This window comes from Melospiza georgiana, chromosome 5 (assembly GCF_028018845.1).
Source record: "Melospiza georgiana isolate bMelGeo1 chromosome 5, bMelGeo1.pri, whole genome shotgun sequence".
Classification (NCBI taxonomy): Eukaryota; Metazoa; Chordata; class Aves; order Passeriformes; family Passerellidae; genus Melospiza; species Melospiza georgiana.
This window is the reverse complement of record NC_080434.1, coordinates 73,241,339-73,259,069: the sequence shown is the minus strand read 5'-3', so window position 1 is coordinate 73,259,069 and position 17,731 is coordinate 73,241,339. Positions and strand designations below refer to the sequence as shown.

At 39.9% G+C, this 17,731-nt stretch overlaps 1 protein-coding gene across 8 annotated transcripts in view; it reads left to right on the top strand.

Annotated features, from left to right (window-relative positions):
* Positions 1-17,731, top strand: part of CTBP1 (C-terminal binding protein 1) — a 236,430-nt gene that overhangs the window by 186,405 nt on the left and 32,294 nt on the right. For 5 of the 8 annotated variants that reach the window (XM_058023766.1, XM_058023765.1, XM_058023771.1 and 2 more), the window contains one exon: positions 13,523-13,677. In XM_058023766.1, the coding sequence (XP_057879749.1) occupies positions 13,523-13,677 (155 nt within the window). Of the gene's footprint in view, positions 1-8,483; positions 8,553-9,970; positions 10,188-13,522; positions 13,678-17,731 lie in introns of those variants that run through there. The other 3 variants (XM_058023770.1, XM_058023768.1, XM_058023769.1) reach the window with 2 other exon arrangements.

Here is a 17,731-nt window from a genome sequence, read left to right as displayed (position 1 = left end):
AAACAAGTACTCTTAACTATTGGTAACTATCTGATTTCAGATCTGCTACAAGCAGTTGCAGAATTTCTGTTTCCAGTGTAGTTGCTTTCAAGTTCTTTAGGATGAGATTTAATCTCATTCCTAACAGCTCCAGACCTTTGTCTGAAGAGCTTTGTACAGATTGGATATGCAGAATAAAAATGAGATTTGAATTCATGCACTTTGGCTCATTCTTCTCCATCCTGTTCCAGGCTTCAGACACTTTGTTTCACTAACCATTTATTAGGGAGTGTGCAAAACAAATAAATTCAATTGGTACTGCTCATGAGTCCATTTTACATGTTTAATAAACAGTCAGTTCATCTGGCCTGTTTGGGTGTAGTTCTGAACTGCTTTTGCTGTATTCTGTGAGTTGAAGTACACACTGTTCCATTTCAAAGCCATAAGTCTGTGCAGCATTTAACAAATTTCAGTGAAAGCACTGCAGACCTGCAGGTCAGAAATACTTTGTTCATGCCACTTGTCCTGTGCTACAAGTGTCATGGCATCACTCAGCAACCATATTGTTCATTCCCTCTGGACAGTTTAAAAAATATAACTGTGAAACAAAGCAAACCAATCCCTCTAGGTGCAATCCCCTTATTTTTGCATTTCATATTTTCTTTAGATAACTTTGGTGGAAAAGAAAGATTTAGATTCATGCCAAACTCTTCCACCAAAACTGTTCTTGCAGTTACTTGCCAGTGGTTTTCTTGGAGTTGAGTGCAGCAGATGAGGGCTTTTCCCAGCAGTTTACAGAGCAGATTTTTCACTAACCATAATGCAGCTGTGAAAAGAAGTGTCACGCTGGGCCTTGGTGCTTCCTGTGTGACAGTGTCTCATCCTGCAGAGTAAAACCATTCCTTCCTCCCTTCAGGCCCCCACCCTCATTCTCCCAACACATCTGTTCACAAAGAGAATGGGTCCCGCACCAGTCCTGGTGCACTGCAGAGGAACTGGTGACAGATGTACTAAACTGATTTTCCCTCGCCATCCCTCCCTGCAATGCCTGATGGCACTGCTGGCCCAGGAGGGGCTGCAGAGACCCACACTGAGGGCAGAACTCCCACTGTTCATTCACTCAATCCCTGTACTGAATTGTAATGTTTCTGCTGTAGATTGAACTCTTCCTTCATATTCTTTCTGGATCCAAACTCTCAGTAACCAGCACAGCCTCTTAGATGTTTTTCATTCTTTAACCAGATGTTGAGTGTGGCTGGTGTCCCTTCTCAAATTCATCTATCCAGAGGTGGGTAGACTACTCACTGAAATCCCATATGGTGGAAAGCTCTTCCACATTCTGCTGTGGGTCCTTGTCAGACCTCCCAGAGAGTTAAGCTACTAGTTATGTTGTCCTTTAAATATTTTTAACATAAAAGTTTAATTATCTTTATGTGAACCATTTAACATAAGCTTTAAGGGATGTATAGCTGATTAAATTGAGAATTTTATCTCAGCCTGAGGGTCACATTTCACAATGTATTGTGGTGGTGTAGACTTCCTAAGGAAGTAAGGCTAATTCATTATTCAAAAAACAAAGAGCACAGGTGGAGTTTCTTCTGAAAGCATTAACTTCATTGACCAGCACCTGTTTAATCACTGCTTGAGTGTACCTTATTTTAATCTGGTTTACAGTGCAGATGAAATAAATGGCTCTCACCTGGGCTACTCATGGATGTACAATTTTCATCACAAAGAGTTATTTTTCACATTTCATTTGTTATTCTCAGCACTTGATTTTCATCTTCCTTTTGTAACTGAGTTGACAATCCCAACCCAGAGGAACAGAATGAATTAAAAGATTGATGAAAATGTTTTAAAAGCTACAGTTTCTTCTGAAATAATTGTTGTGCTGTCAAAATACCTGCTAAGCAAAAGGAGCATGGCTGTAACCAAAGTTACGGAGCAGAAGTAGTAACTGCTGGTTTTTTGCTTTTGCAGTGATATACCTGCATGAATTTGGTTTGCTTTATATCCAGAAAATAGGGAAAATAACATGTTATGAATACCTGTTACTCTGCATCAATCCCAAGTTCAAGGATTCAAGCTTCGTATTCTTCTGTGATGTTCTGGAAAATAGTCATAATGGTTTCTTGGTTTCTGGGAGTTATCTGATAGCTGTTGTATTGCACTGAGTAAGCTCTCAGCTGTCATTTTCTCCCAATTTTTCAGAAATCACAGTCAGTAGGAAGCAGTTAAACTCGTTTTCCAGCATCTTTCCCTATGCCTTGTCCACTTTCTGAGCAACCAAATGAGTTTCCAGTTTACTTTGCATGAACTCAGTGATGATTATCTTTGATAAAATTCAAAGTAATGTGTTTCCTGTTGGCTTGCAGAAATAGAGTGTTCCTGCAGCCTTTCAGCATGGTGCTGTTTATCCTGCTACTGCCATCCCTCCTGTTTCTGGTTTCAAAAACCTAGAAAAATCAGAGTAAGCTTTCTTATTTTGGGATTTTTTTTCTACATCCGATCGAATGGAAACCAGACCAATTTAATTGCTTCTCCAACTGTTGTCAGTCTGTATTTTGTTTCAGAAGAGGTCCATTTTTTATAATTGTCTGTTTCTCAGCAAGTGTGTCGCTGCAGAAGTCTGGGGCTGTCACTGGGAGAGGGGGAGATGGCATTTGTGTGACGCACAGATGTGCCGTGGGCACGTTTGGAAATGTCTCTGCCTGCACATTGGCGGCCACACGAGCTGCAGCAAGTTTGTTTTTGTGCCAAACCACACAGGCTGGAATAAAACTGTGGACTGTCATGTTCACTGTATTTACAGAGAAATGTGATAGTGAATGCATTTTCCAAAATGCAAGTGCTTGATCACACCAGAAATCCAGAGTCAGAGAGAGACCGTGGCAAGAAATCCATGTCGAGAGTGATGAGTGCCCTTTCGCCTTAACATTCTCTAACTCTTAATAATGGATTCAGTAATTCCTTTTATAATCCTTCCCCTGTTACTGATGTTTTTTAGCACTGATAAATGTTTTATGCAATTTGCAGAGACAGAACATGATTTGTGCTCTGAAAAATTTATTATTATCTGCAAAGCATTTTAGTGCATGTGAATGGACCGTTTTCAAGTTGAAAATGGTTAAACTGCAGAGACTAAAAGAAACTATAAACCCTAGTAAAAAAAATGCAAATGTAGGTCATTTTTAACCACTTCTGACTTTTCACCATCAGAAAGATCTTTAAATGTTCAAAAACCTTCCCTAAACCCCTTCAGTATGTGGTATGTGTGGGAAGAAATATTTTGCTTCACTCATCAAGTCATGGAAATAGCTCCCAATTTGAACTGTTTTTCTGTGCAGCTTTAACTGTCATGTTGAGACCAGAGCCTTTGTAATTGAAACTCAGATTTGTACTTGAAGAACAGCTCAGTAGAACAGCTCTCTTACATCATTGCTTTGGTTATATTATGATTAAATGTAACATGATAACATAAACCCGGCTTTGGCCTTAAACTGCCTGTTTTATTTGGCACTTGGACTGTTGTTACTGGCTGGTTCTCAGTGAGCTTGTCATTTTTTATACATCCTGTTTGCTTACCTTCAAAATGAGTATCTTTTCAGAAAAAGCTATTTATTTAACTTTGATTATTTAAGCTGCAGAGGACCCTGGATGGGAGATGCAGGATTTTGATTTCACTATAGTCCAAATTTTCTCAGTTTTACTACTACACTGTTCTCTAGTTTGTAATCATCATCAGCCATTTTCATAATATTGGCAGAGGACAGCAGAGGTCAGGGGCTGTGGTGGGAGGATCCAGAAAGGGAGAGAGAAAAAAGCTTTAAGGAGCCCTTTGCAAAGGTTCAGCATTTGTTAGAGTTGCTTTGCTTTTCAGAGGAACATAATGGAGTGTAACTGGAGGGATTTTATTATCCCTATTTACCAGAATCCTTACTACTGTGTTGAATTGTCCTGTTTTAAATATGCTCATTTTAGCAGTCTGGACTATGTGTTTGTGTGTATATATATATATGTATATTTGTTTTTTAAAGTTTTTAGCTGTCTGCCTTAAAGTTTCCAGCTTTCCTCCCTTCTCCCATCCCTAAACAAGTCACAGTATTTTTTTTGTTGTTGTGGTTGTTGTTTCACTGTAAAGATTGCTGACACACAGCATCATGATGTTCAGCTGAGAGGATAATGTATCACGTTTGATGCTTTCCCAAAATAAAAAACCAAAGTTAAGGAGTTACAAAGAACTTGGCCAGTGTTCAATATGTAAAACATTTCCATACTGTTATTTTTAGTGTCATCTGAGTGTGTTCTCCTGACCTTAAGAAAGAAATAAACCTTGTGGAAATGATTTGGTTATCCAAGGCCCCACGCTTGCTTATCTTCAGACTTTTTGATAAGGAAAATAAGGAGTGTCTCAGGTAATAGTTTAACGTTCTTGGGTCAAAGTACAGTTGTGCTGTTGGAGAAATTGCTTTTGGTGTTTGGGATCAGAATAAAGGAAGCCTTTGATGTTGGCTCCACTTGGATTATTTGGTTTCTTTCTCAGAGACAGACTCCTGTACAGCATCTAAAACATGAGAAAAACACAGAGTGTAGCCATTAATACAGGCTACATTTAGAAATTATGTTGTAATAAATTCTTGGCAGTGTCTTTAAAACCTAATGTGAAATTAATACTCTGAAAGCAGTTGTAATGACAAAGCTAAAAAGCAGTGTTTTCTCTCAAAGAATATTTCCAGCTCAGGCTGTGGTGTAAAGCAAAACAAACAAAAACCCAAACCTGCTGGAATAAAATAACTTGCTAGAAGAGTAACATTATTGATGAGAAGAAAAAAATTCGTTCTCTTATTTTTTCTTCATAGTTCAAATGCATATGTCATGGGCACATCTAAACTCATTCCTTGAGGGAATTACATTTTAAATTAACACTGTGTCGCTGTTGAACTTTTATCAAAACTACAGCCCAGATGCTAGTTCTGGTAACTTGATTTAAAATGGAAAGGCATGGTTGCATGCTGTCTGTTGAGTACATGGGCAGAGGAGTGAGGATAAGGGCCACTGATGCAGTTCCTGTGCAGCACAGCCCTCCTTTGCCAGCCTGCTCTGCTCTGGTGTTGTTTATCCTCAGGATTGCTCTGAAAATCTCCAGGAGCGCTTCTTCCGTGGCAAGGGTTTCAGTAAGTCTTGGCATGGTCTGTATTGTTACTGGAAAGGCTCAGGGAGTTAATCATTCTGCTCCTACTGCAATTGTTGAAACAGATTGTTTTTCCAGTTTCTGCCAGCAGGAATTTTCTGCCTTTTTTTTTTAAAGTCACACCCACCCACCAATAAAATTTATGGTCTGAAATATAAGCCCAGTTGTATTTTAAGCCAGGCTTTGGGAGCTCGTTAGGGTGGGTTAACCTCCAGATGCCATAATCAGCCAGCTCCATGGTCACTGTCCTGGGGAAGGGGAAAGGGGAGGTGTATTCTGATATAAACCCAGCATATGGTGCTTTGTGGGATGTCTGTAATGCAGGCTTGGCTCATGCCTTCAGCTCTGCGTCTTGGACAAGCTGCCCCATCAGTAACTGGAGATTGATGTCCATAGCTGTGGGCAGGTGTGGCTGCTGAGAGTTACAACTCTCAAGTTCGTTGGGTCTTAATTTGCAGGTCCCATCCCCAAGTTCACTGCAGTGATTCCTGTAAGTGACCAAGCAGTTTTTTGTGGCTTTTGTCACAGTGTGTGTGGACTGTAAAACCTGTGGGATAACTAACAGGAGCTGGCAGCCTTAGCCAGCATTTCTCAGAAGCTGAGATGGATGTGGGTGAACTCAGCTAGCACAGCTCCACTGTTGCCAATTTATTTATCCTCCCCCTTCTTTCACTTATTACTTAATAAAGCTGGAAATATTTGAAACAGATAAAGACTCACTGTGCACAGGCACTGAGATGTTGCACATCCAAGGAGAGCTCAGTCCTTGGTGATGTTTTGCCTTTCTCTGGAGTTTGCTTTCATGTATCTGTTACTTGAAAACAACACTGCTGCAACGTTGCTTTTAATGTGTGTTTTATTGCAGATACTTAGACTTTGTGTTTGGTACTTGATATAGTTGTTACTGAATATTGTCATTTGTTTTGCTTTTTAAACGGTGGTGGGAAATTAAAACATGTTACCATAGTACATAGTGCTGTTACTGCTTGTTTATTTTACTTTAAATAGGTGTGATTCATACTGTTTTCAGTCTTATTTTGAAGAGTATTAGTTAAGATTAGGCATATCTTTACAGCATACTCCAAATATGTAATTTGAGTAATTTTTTGACAGATGTGAAATACTTCCAGTCTGAAGTACATGTGTAATATAAAATGTTGCCAGATTATTTTGTTTCTCCTTAATGGAACATTATTTCTGATCAAAGGCTTTCAAGATGTGCCTTGTGGGATGTTTGTGTTTTTGTACCCTGACAGGCACTTAAGATTTTGTGTGCGCACTGACAGATATTAGACAAATAAGAGCAAAATTACTAGATAAAAACAAAAACCACTGGTTAGGGATCACTATTAAAAACCAGAGCTAAGCCCCATGTCCTCATGACTGTCAGAATAATGCCCTGAGAATGGCAAGTTTACCTGCAGTGTGAGTATGGAACAGGAATGAGGAATCATGATTCAGGTTCTAGCAGCAGCAGGGAAATGCAGAATGTCCTAAACAGAAGTCATTGGCTTGTTTTGTTGTGATTGTACCAAAAGGGCAAATCAAGCCAGAGAGCTGTCTCACATACTTTGTGCTGTGTGCTGGGGTGATTGCCTGGGTGCCCAGGCTCCTTTCTCCCGGGCAGTGCAATAATGAAGTGCAGTGTGCACAGATGCACCCATGGAGGGCTGTGGGCTGGCTGTAATTACACTGTAATTACACTGTGCTGGTGCTGGTGTGCATCCAGTGTCAGGGAGGGAGCTGGGAGTGTCTGCAGAGCTCTGGGTGCTTTTCAGCCTTCACACTTAACAGGAGGGTGCAGCTGGGTGTGACTGCTCTGCACATCGCTGGGTCAACACAGCACAGGAAACCGCTTGTATTTTTCTTGGTCTCCTGCAAATTCAAAAGAAAAGAGGGAAGATGACTTGTTCTTACTGAGTTCAGGTAAATAAAAAGCATAGATAGCAGCAGAATCCATCCACTGTGTGCTTCCAGTGAAGTCCCAGTGTGCTCAGCATTACCCTCTGAGCCCTGGGGCCTTCCCCGGGGGCTGCACATGAGCTTTCAGTGCAGCTCCTGCTCACTTTGCTTTTGCATGTGCCCTGTGAGGTCCATCTTGTTGCTTTCAAAATCACTTTGGGATTGTTCCTCTCAATTTTAATATGCCTTGCAGCAGGTTCCTAAATTCTTAAGAAATATACTTAGAAGCATTAAATGAGATGAGAAAAGAAGGAAATTAAATTTAATCTGCTACGTAATTCAGTCTTCTGAGGGTGGCTGTCACTGTTTTGTCCCTTGTTGTGTTCTTTATTTTAAAGTATTCTCCCCTGTGCCTCCCTCCAATCCTGCATCCCAATTCATAGGAAATTGCATCCTGCTCATCTTGAAGGCAGCAGCAAAAAGTGTTGGCTCAGATTCTGGTGGAATCATGAAATTTTTGTGTTGCATATTCAGCATCTAAATATGCTGAATATCACAATACTGAAGGATGATAAATGTTCTTTTTTTTTTTTCTTTGCATCCTTTTCTCTGATCCTTGTACCTGAGTTGTATTTTAAACTTCTAATTGACTGCTCTTAGAGTTTTGCTATACCTTGAATCTCAATATCTTGAACTTGAGTTCATGGTGCACAAAACAATGAGCCTGCCAAAAGAGTCCAAGATGTAAAATGCATGATAGGTCAGAAACCTTAAAATACGATTTTTAAGTATGGGGTTTCTAGGAATTTTAATGGTGCATATTGGCAAATGTAATTCATAACAGCTTCTGTGTTCATGTTATGGGGAGGATATTTTTTGTTTGTTTTGACAATTCATTCTTTCCTTGAATTAATATTAGCATTTATTTTTGAAAATAATGCAAATTTTTTGTGAGGGTTTATGGTAAATAAGTGACAGCTCTCACTGAATTTACACCTAGGTAAGAATATAAAATAAAGGTAAATGCCAAAGGGGTTAGTCTCATTATACATGTGCAAGACTATAAATTAGTTGAATGTCCAACCTGTCATTTTCAGGTCTTGTTTCTGTAAATATTGATGAGGTTTTCCAGTAGTTTGCATTTTGTAAAAAAAGTAAATCATTTTGATGTTTTACAATGTATAAAGGAAGTTTTTACCACAAATTCTTTGAAAAGGAGGATATTGTCAAGGGATTTTTCTTCCTTATTTAATCTTTGCCCTTGTAAGAATCCCCAGTGACAAGAAAACTCTCTTGCCAGGCTGCTCTCCTCCATTTCATGTTCCTGTTGGTTTGTGATTATAGGGTTATTGATAAGTATTGTGCTTTTTGGCATTGATGTATTTTTCAGAAAAAAAGAATTGAAGCATTTGTTTTGAAAAAAGAAAAACACATTTAAAGAATTACATGGACTTTGCAAACAGATTTAAAGAAATGAAAGGTAGGTCAAGTTTTGGGCCTACAAATCTGACAGTGTCCTTTACTTTTAACATGTGCGCCTCATATGAGACACTCCTCAGCCTAATGATGTCAAGTTAATCAGCAGTAGAAAAATGTGAAAATTACATTGTTATTAATCTTGATAGCTTTGCATTGTAGTACATTTTCTGATGTCAGTAAACCATGGCAGACTACTTTGAGATCTCTGGTATTTGGGCAAAGTGATTGCTTCAATTACTGTCAGTTTGTACCATAAAAAGTTGTTTTTATGAAAAGTTTGAAACACATTTAGCAGCCTGGATTATGTCAGGGAGAGCTTTCTTACCCTGCAGTGCTGTGTGCCAATGGCATTGGCTTCTTGCCCTTGGAGGGTAGCACAAACAATGCTTGAGGAGCAGGAGATGCTGGTTGGGTTTGGGGGGGAGGAGGACACTGCCCTGCTTGGGTGGCTTCCTCCCAGTTTAAGAAAACACATCTTGTGCTGAGGTTGGGCTGATCACCTTTAAGTCCCCAGGCTCTCAAATGTGTGGAGGTAAAATAATTCACAGCCCTCCCACTCCTGTTTGGTTACAAAGCTGCACGGTGGGCTCGTCAATCCCCTGTTTCTGGGACCCACAGTCAGTTGTGCACATGGCTGGCTTCCTCTCAGGTTCTGCAGCTGAAAACTGCTTTTTCAATTCCCCCGTTTATTTCCATCAGAGCTGGACTAGAATAAGGTTTTGATAGGTTTTTTCCAGGCTGCAGCTGTGCAGAGGCACTGTGCTGTGAGCCACATGTGGATAGCTGCTGCCTGAGGACAGCTGCTCTGTCTGTCCCTGCACCTTATACCTGGAATGAATTTAGAAAAACCCAGCAGCCACTGGCACAGTAGCTGTTAGTGGGATAAGAGCTTCCCCACCAGATTTGTTCCACATGGGGGCAGGGCAGAAACCCCAGACTAACAGCTGGATTAGAGCTGTTGGGAAAGGGCTAGGTTTGTTCTTTAATACATTTAGATAACCTTAAGGGCCTGACTTACACCCAGCTAAACCATCAAGTTCAGAGTTAAGGCTTCTCACTCCATCTCTGGTGCCCACTGGAGGGCTTGGCCCTCCAGCAGGGGGGTTTTGGAGATCACACACTGTCCCTGGATCCCTGCCCACCCAGGCAAAGCCTTGGCCATGGGAGTGGTGCCCACCACTGCAGGTAGGTGTATGTACAGTACACCTGCTGTCCTGAGCAAGGTGCAGTGTGTGTTAACACCCCACTGCTTTCCCTGCAATGTTCATGGCAGCACAGCAGGTGTGGTGGAAAGCCAGCAGCCATAGGGGGAAGGGTACAGATGCAGTGAGAAGCTTTAATTTTGAGTTTCCTGCCTTCTGTGAGCACGAGTCAGACCCTTAACGTTGTTTTAATGTATTGTTTGTGTTTAATTTTTAGTAAAAATTTGAACACCATCCAGGCTACAGAGGTTGCAGTGGATAAGAAGTATAAAAGCTTTGGTTCAAGATTACAGGAGGCTGCAAGAAAAATTAAAGACATGGAAATGAGGATGGAATGACAGGCTGCTATTTTGCCTCAGAATACTGAAGATTGTAAAGCATTGAGAAATCGAATTCATGATCCTGGAAATCAAGCTCAGATTAAGAAATGTCAGGTTGGTAGGGGTTCCTGAAAGTCTTGAGTTAGGATAAACTAAGATTGTTTTCCCATAACAAAGGTTATAGGATGTGGGGGTGGTGGTATAATTTGTGTTATCTGTGTAATGTAAAGTGCTATACCATAATATTTTTAAATAAGCCAGCTAAGTGAAATTATTTTTTTAAATCAGTTTTACATTTGTCGTGTTGAATGTCACTTCTGACCACTTTGCAGTTACTTCTCTCTGGCACAGAGCTGCATTATTCACTGTAAATGCAGGCATGGAAAACACTGCCCTTAAATCCACATTGCTCTTGAATCCACATTGCTCTTAAATCCACATTGCTTTCTGCTGCCTCTTCAAGGTCTCCTGAAAAGCCAAAGGCGCAGTGCAGTGTGACATTCCCAGATCAAAACCAGGCAGAATGTATCCAAATGCTGGAAGAGGAACCTTTTTGTTGCAAAGGTTCTGATTCATAGCGAAGCCACATCTTTCCAAATGGGGACTGCCGCTAGGATGAAGTTCCTGGAAGTTAACTGAAGTGGGAATTACTGCCTGCCATTCAGGGGCAGGAGATTTAGGCACAAAGATTGTGCAACAGGAAGTCTGTGCTGAAGTTCAGAAAGGATTTTAGCAAGCAAAGGTTTGTAGGGTTTTTGTGGTCAAGGTCACTGGATGTATTTGAGTTCTGGGGATTCTTAACAAAGCCTTGAAATTTCTCAGGGAGGGTTCCTCCTCCTGGGGTTTTTCTGACTCTGTTCCTGTGCTTTGGGGCTTGCCCTGGCATTCCCCTTAGCACCAGTGTTGCACAAGTAACTTGGTGGAAATCTTAGCTATACTGGTGTGAGGGGAAAACCAGACCACGCCTTTATGTGTTTTAGAGAAATCATTATCTGAAAGGGCTCTGGTTAGTGCTTTTGCATGTGCACTGTGAAGTCCACATGCAAAAGCACTAAAGTTAGTGCTGTAACATTTCATGATTTTTTGAGCTAGCCCTGGTCAGAAAAGTGTTTCTTTGAAGTGAGAGTTTTTAATCTCACCTACTTTTTAAAGTCTGGACTCTGTGCTCTGACAGAGGTGCTTTAGTTGTAGCTCTGAGGGAATCACCTGTGCCATATTTTTCCTCATTCATCTGCAACAAATTTAGTATCAAAGTTCTTAGCTTTTAAAATTTTATTTTAGCTAGCATTCAGACTTGTTATTGAATTTCTGGCTTTGCTGTACTGACAAGATCATGACATTTCAGTTGTTGAGTAAGCACAGTCACTCTAAGCAAAATGAAGAGGTCTTGCAATGTCATTTTTGCATTTGTTTCTAGACATAATTGCATTTTATTAATGCTGTTATATATACTGTTTTTTAAAAAATGTGAGCAAGTCTATAACATGCTTTATCCTAGGATGTATTTAAGTATATTTAATGTGGAGTTTTGTAATTAAATCCCCATTAAAGGATAGAATTGTTCCATTAATACCTGAAGTATTTTTATGTTGTACATTCTAGTGTTTGTCTCCTATACCCCATTACTGGTATGTAGTTTATTTACTAAAAATGTCTGTATGAGGGTTATGTGGCCATTTTTGGTTCAAACAAGTATCAATAATAAGCTATCAAGCTGCACAGTTTTTTAAAAAATTACGTATTAATGTCTCCCATTTAGTTTTGGTGGCTGAATATTACTGAAATAATGTGTACCAGAAGCATTTCTAAGCTCACCTATCATAGTACAGGTTAGGAGTGGGTGTTTTTGCAACAGTGCAATTGCCATAACAAACTTTGTTTGTTCCCATCTGAAAAATGGTGATAGTACTGCAGAGTCAGTCAGTCCATGCTGTCATCAGGGGTGGGGAGGTGCTGGAAGTAGAGCAGAAAAGAACCAAATGTAGTGACTGCTTTTCTCATGTCTTCAGGTATAAAAACTGAACAGGTGAAGAGCTGCAATGCCAGAGTGCAGTGGCACTGGGCTGTCCTGAGCTGCTGGGTTCACCCAGGCAGTGAGAGGGACCCTGGAGCTGTCCCAGGGGAACTCGTACGCTCCTTGTGTTGACTTGTGAAAATCTCTCTTCCCAGCAGCTGGTTTTCTTCATCACATACTTGTATGGCTGGGGTTCTGCTGATTTTCCATCCACTTGAAATGCAGATACTAGTCTTTCAGGACTTGCTTTCTGACACAGACTGGGACTTAAGATGCAGGGATTGCTTGTAGGAGTTAACCGGGGCACCTCAGTCATTTGCATTGCTGCTGGACCAACTTGGATTAACAAGAAAATAAGCAATGTTTTAAAATTGACACTGCAACAAAAATATCTGTTGAAATTTTTATACAAGAAATAACTAGCCTGATTCACTTTGCAGTGCTTAAAACTTCTTATTCTAAAAGAGGAAAAATGTACTTTATTCTTCATTTTGTTTTTCATTATCTCTTCAGGAAGTCTTTTTTCCCACCCATGCTCAACTACTTTCTGTAAATGCAGTGGTTTAATATTATTCCCTTGAGTACTTCTATGTATTTATAGCATCTGTATTGTAAAAGAGATGCTCTCTAAATATCTTACGGATTATTTTTCATTTCCAGACTCTGTAAGGAGGATGTAAATTAAATCTTCAGTTTGGACTGATTGTCCTTCTCCCAGATACTTGACATGAATTTGTTTGTCACTCCACGGTGTTCAGAGTGTGACATTGATTTAGGGAGGGACATTTTTTTCCTGTTCTGTAAGAGTTTTCAGTGGTGGATTAAGTATGACACGTTTGACCAAGCTCTATAGAACGGTTTGGTAAAACTTTTTAAGCCTAAGCAGACCTACATAGATCAGCAATTTTGCCTGTAAACTTGGACACTGGATCCTCAGTAAATGGAAAATTTTGCTGCTGTAGGCTTTTTAAAGTTAAATTTTAGTCTCAGCAGAATCATCATTATATATGTAAATTGAATACTCAAATCCTCACTGAGTTGCTTATTATATTCCATAAGCTCCACTCTTCATGCAAGCCTGGGCAAGATATTTCTCACTCTTTCTAGAGCTCACAAAGGTGTGGAATCCAGTCAAAACCTAAAGGTTGAACAAGGTTGCAGAGACACTGATTAGTACAGTGAGAAGTATCTTTAAAAAACAAGTATTCCCTCAGTGATTTTGTCCATCTTTCAAAGTTCAGCCTTCTGAACCTCCATGGAATTTCCTCATAAGGTCTTCTATGCTCGGTTGACAGCTGAGTATAAACTTGTTCCTGTTTTGTTAGCTTCAGTCCTTGAAATCTTTTTCTGCCGTCAGAATAAAGCAGAGTAGCTGTAACCTGTCTGCAATGCCATTTGCATGGCCTGACTGACAAGATTGTGTGTTTGTGTGCAGGCATTCGACCTCCGATCATGAACGGGCCCATGCACCCGCGCCCCTTGGTCGCGCTGCTGGACGGCAGGGACTGCACTGTGGAAATGCCTATTCTGAAGGATGTCGCCACTGTGGCGTTTTGTGATGCTCAGTCTACACAGGAAATCCATGAAAAGGTAATGTTGAGGAGGCACAGCTGAGGTGTTCTAGGAAATGCAGGTATTGTAGTGATTTGGAGCAGTGTGTGTCAGCTGTGGTGCGTTACTGCAGTGTCTGTGGTGAGCTGTGCTTTGGTGGGTTGGATGGTGTCCCTCTGCCTCCCTACTGAATTAAATTCACAGACAGAGTTACTTCTGGGCAAAATACTACTACATGGTACCTTGAAATGCTCCTTGGAAACATTTCTGTTGCTCAGCCTTTTCCTGGAAAGACAGACCACAGGTTTTGGATTGTCTGTGTGGGTAACTTTGGTTTCTCTGTTTAGCCAAGGAATTGTGCAGGTTGGGTTAGGCAGCCTTGTGCACTGAGAAATGTCACTGGAAGAGAGTTTCAAAACAAATACTAACCCAAAATTTGCATGGAAAATGTGGTGAATGTTAACCTAACTTGAGAACATATGCAAGGAATTGAAAAATTGTCTTCATTTATAATGGATCTGCAGAGATAATGGTTGTTGAGATTTTTAATAAAATAAAACTTAATTTATAAAGTTCAAAGACAATGTATATTTTTTTAATTTAGAGGAAACTCGAGCTTTTTTCCCAAGTTACAGGGAGTAGGCCAGAGGCTGGGAAGTTTAGAATGGGGTCAGAAGGGTGATTGACACTGTTGATACTCTTGGGTGGGTGACTATAATGGGATGGGGGAAAGACTTGAGCCGAGAATCAGACTGGGAGGGAAGCAGTGAAAGGCAGCAGAAGGATCCCTAGGAAAGGAGGAACCCATGTTAACTCAGCTTGCACAGTTGTAGAGCCTTGATCACAGGGGGGTGAGGGGTCAGAGTTTGAGAAATGAACATTTTGGAACATGCAGAAGCGATTTCTGCTGGTCATGAGAGTTTCAGGGACAAGACCTGCTTTAAAATACTGTGATTTCAGTTTTTCAAGGAAACAGAGTAGAAAGGAGAATTTATAGCTTGTGAGACAGCCAAGTACAAGCCAAGTAGTTTTTCATAGAGGAGCAAGCAGGCTGAGGGATTCTAACACAAAAAGAAAGGTGGAAAAGAAGCAAGGATTTCAATGCCCTTTCTGTGCAGGGTCAGGAGCAGGATTTTAGCAAATACCTTTCTCTGTGTGCTCATTCGAGAAAGTTTTCTCCAGCTGGGTAACTGAGTTGCAGAACTCCCTTCTGCCAAGAGTTGATTTGCCAATCACTTCTTATGGCTGAGGAGATTAACTGTGGAAAATAAGTAACAAGTTGTAAAGCTGCAAATAAGTAATGACATGTAGTAGAACTGTGCTTCATCTCAGGTCAAAGCATTTGTTCCCCATTCCACTGCTTTGGAAAACAACTTGGATGATGAAGATACATTTCCCTCCTTCTGAAAAATCGGGCTGCCAGTGCTTAAATGAATACTGACATTTACTGAGAGTGACCCAATGTTTTGAAATAACTTTGTAGTTAGGGTCATTTATTATGCTTCAGAAATTTACTTTGAAATAACTTTGTAGTTAGGGTCATTTATTATGCTTCAGAAATTTACTCATGTCTAAGGTTTGACTGGTATTTGGTTTCACTCCTTGTTTCCCATTCTGCCTAGAAGAGGCAGTTTATTTTTGAGCCAGTCTGCAGGGCTGCAATAGATGTTTTTATCCCTTAACCCCTGAGTTCTGTTTTATTGTAGATGTTGCATGTGGCTGTGTGAAGTTGAGCATTACGTTTGTCAAACTTATGGCAAAACTGGGAGTTCGGTTCATTGCATCCTATCAGAAAACTTCTGTCATTTAGGGTAAAAATATTTAAGATTTCAGTGTTCAAATTTCTTACTGGAGATTGCATTACTGTCTATAAAAGTTACTCACTGCTGTTAAATTGGCTTTTATTTTACAATTAATGATGTGTAAATAAGTTCTCTCAGTAACTATCTAAGACTGCTTCCAAGCGTACACAGTTTGGTTTGTTCTGCCAAAAATACAGTTGTTCATCCAAAAAAATTATTTAAAAACACTTAGCTTGCTTCCATCCTCATTCCAGGTCAACTTTCTTTTTTCCCTACCTCATGCTCCGTTGTCTGTTTGCCTCTTTTTCCCAATCCCTCTTAGTTTCAGTGCCATTCACAGTTTGCTGCTTTTCCTGGCTCCTTGGCAGCCTACCCAGCACTCTGATTCCTGCAGTGTTGCTGCTCTTTTCCACTTCTCTACCTTTAAAGGCATAACAGACTCAAGCATACCCTTGAGGTCTTTGTGTTGCCCAGGATTTTTTTGAGTTCATGTTCTTTGCTTTTTGGGCTTTGCTGTGTGCTCTGTAACATGGAAGTGCTGTGCAGATCAAGAGGGAAAAATATAAACAATCTGCAAGGGCTGGTAATAGGCATTTCAGCCAAGGAGAGAGAAAATAGTGATTCTTGCAAACCCAGATGAAAAGACAGGAAGCACAACTGATTAGGAATGGTCTTTAAAACAAAATGTACAGGCTGGAAAGAAGTCAAGAGTTTATTTGAGGCTGATACATTTTTCCATTTTCTTTTTTCTGTAATTATGTACTTTGCTACATCTTGTTGCAAATCAGGTAGAAGAAAAAAGTGTGTGGTTGACGGGGTTTACAGCTTCAAGCATTTACCCAGCTGACCAGAACATTGATGGAAGCAGTGAGGAGTCCTTGGAACAGTCTGTTGGGTAAACCCTGGCCTTAGCAGAGATTGGGGTACAGTGTGTCAGATCCTCTGACTCCTGTTTTCTGAGCCCAGCATGGAATAATTTTCAAAAGGATATACTGCATTTCCATATTTGTAGTTCTAAGTTTAAAAAACTTTAAATCTGAACTTCCTGTTTAACAGAACTTGAAATTTTTCAGTCACACTTTGACATAGGAATTAAATATAGAAACAATTCTAGTGATGGCAGTTTTATCAAAGAGCATTTCAAAGAGGAGCTGAAAAGTGACAAATGTTTTGAAACTGATGCAGACAAATTCAGGATGGTGCTGTTGTTCACCTCTTTGATTTGTCCCTGTTACAGCAATGGTTAAGTGAGATAATTTTTCAAGCTTCCAATTCTTGTTTAGCAGTAAAGCTTGTGTTTACACCATCAGTGCTGTTTATATTCATGATGCAGATGAAGCATTTAAATTTTCCATTAGATTTAAATTCTCAAAGAACACAGATTGAAAGGAAGCAGCCTTGTTCTGAACAGTAAGGTCTGGTTGGGAGTAAGTTGTCACCTCGAGGCTTATCCAAAACCTTGTAAATGTCCCAAAACTGAATGAGCTTTGGATCAGACTCCTTATGAAGGACTTGGGAAAAAACTGGGTGGAGTTGTCACCAGTGACTTCCATAACTCCATAATATCCTTTGGTGTGGATGTTCAGTCCATTCTAGTGTCTGATAGATGACCTGAATTCAGCCTTACAAATAGACACAATCCAGCCCTATTAATAGACAAACTAGCACACAGAACTCCTGTTAAAGATTTTTCATTGAAGCCTTTTATTCAGTAAAAATGTTTTCAGAGTCTATATTCTCAAATTGACTTCTGTCATTGAAGCTGCATGTAATGGTCAGTAAATCCTGCCTTGGAAAGACTGGCTTCAATATAGTGTTTAAAAACAAGTTGTGTGTAGACTATACAGGTTATTTATGCAGTTGTGTGTATGTATTTATATGTATATATATTTTTAATGTTAATTTTTAGAAGACTAGAAATACACTATCATATATATATGTCACATGTGTATATATATGTAGTTTATATAGTGTATGGATATATAGGCTTTTAGAGAGTGCGTTTTCAGGAGCCTGCAAGTAAGTTTTGTTTATGTTTGTGTAAAATATTTATACTTGTATTTATGGACAGCACAAACTCAAGTATTAATGTTTAGGGTCCTCACTAGAGAGTATCCTGGCTGAGTAAAGTTTATATGAAATAAGTGGGTTACTGACAGCACCGTGGATCATAGGAACCTAACAGGGAGCTGAGAGCTTGTAAAGAGAAGCAAGAACTTGTAAAAAGCAATACAATATAACAGAGCTTTGGAGAGCCACTAAATACCACTTGAGCACACTGGCTTTTCCTT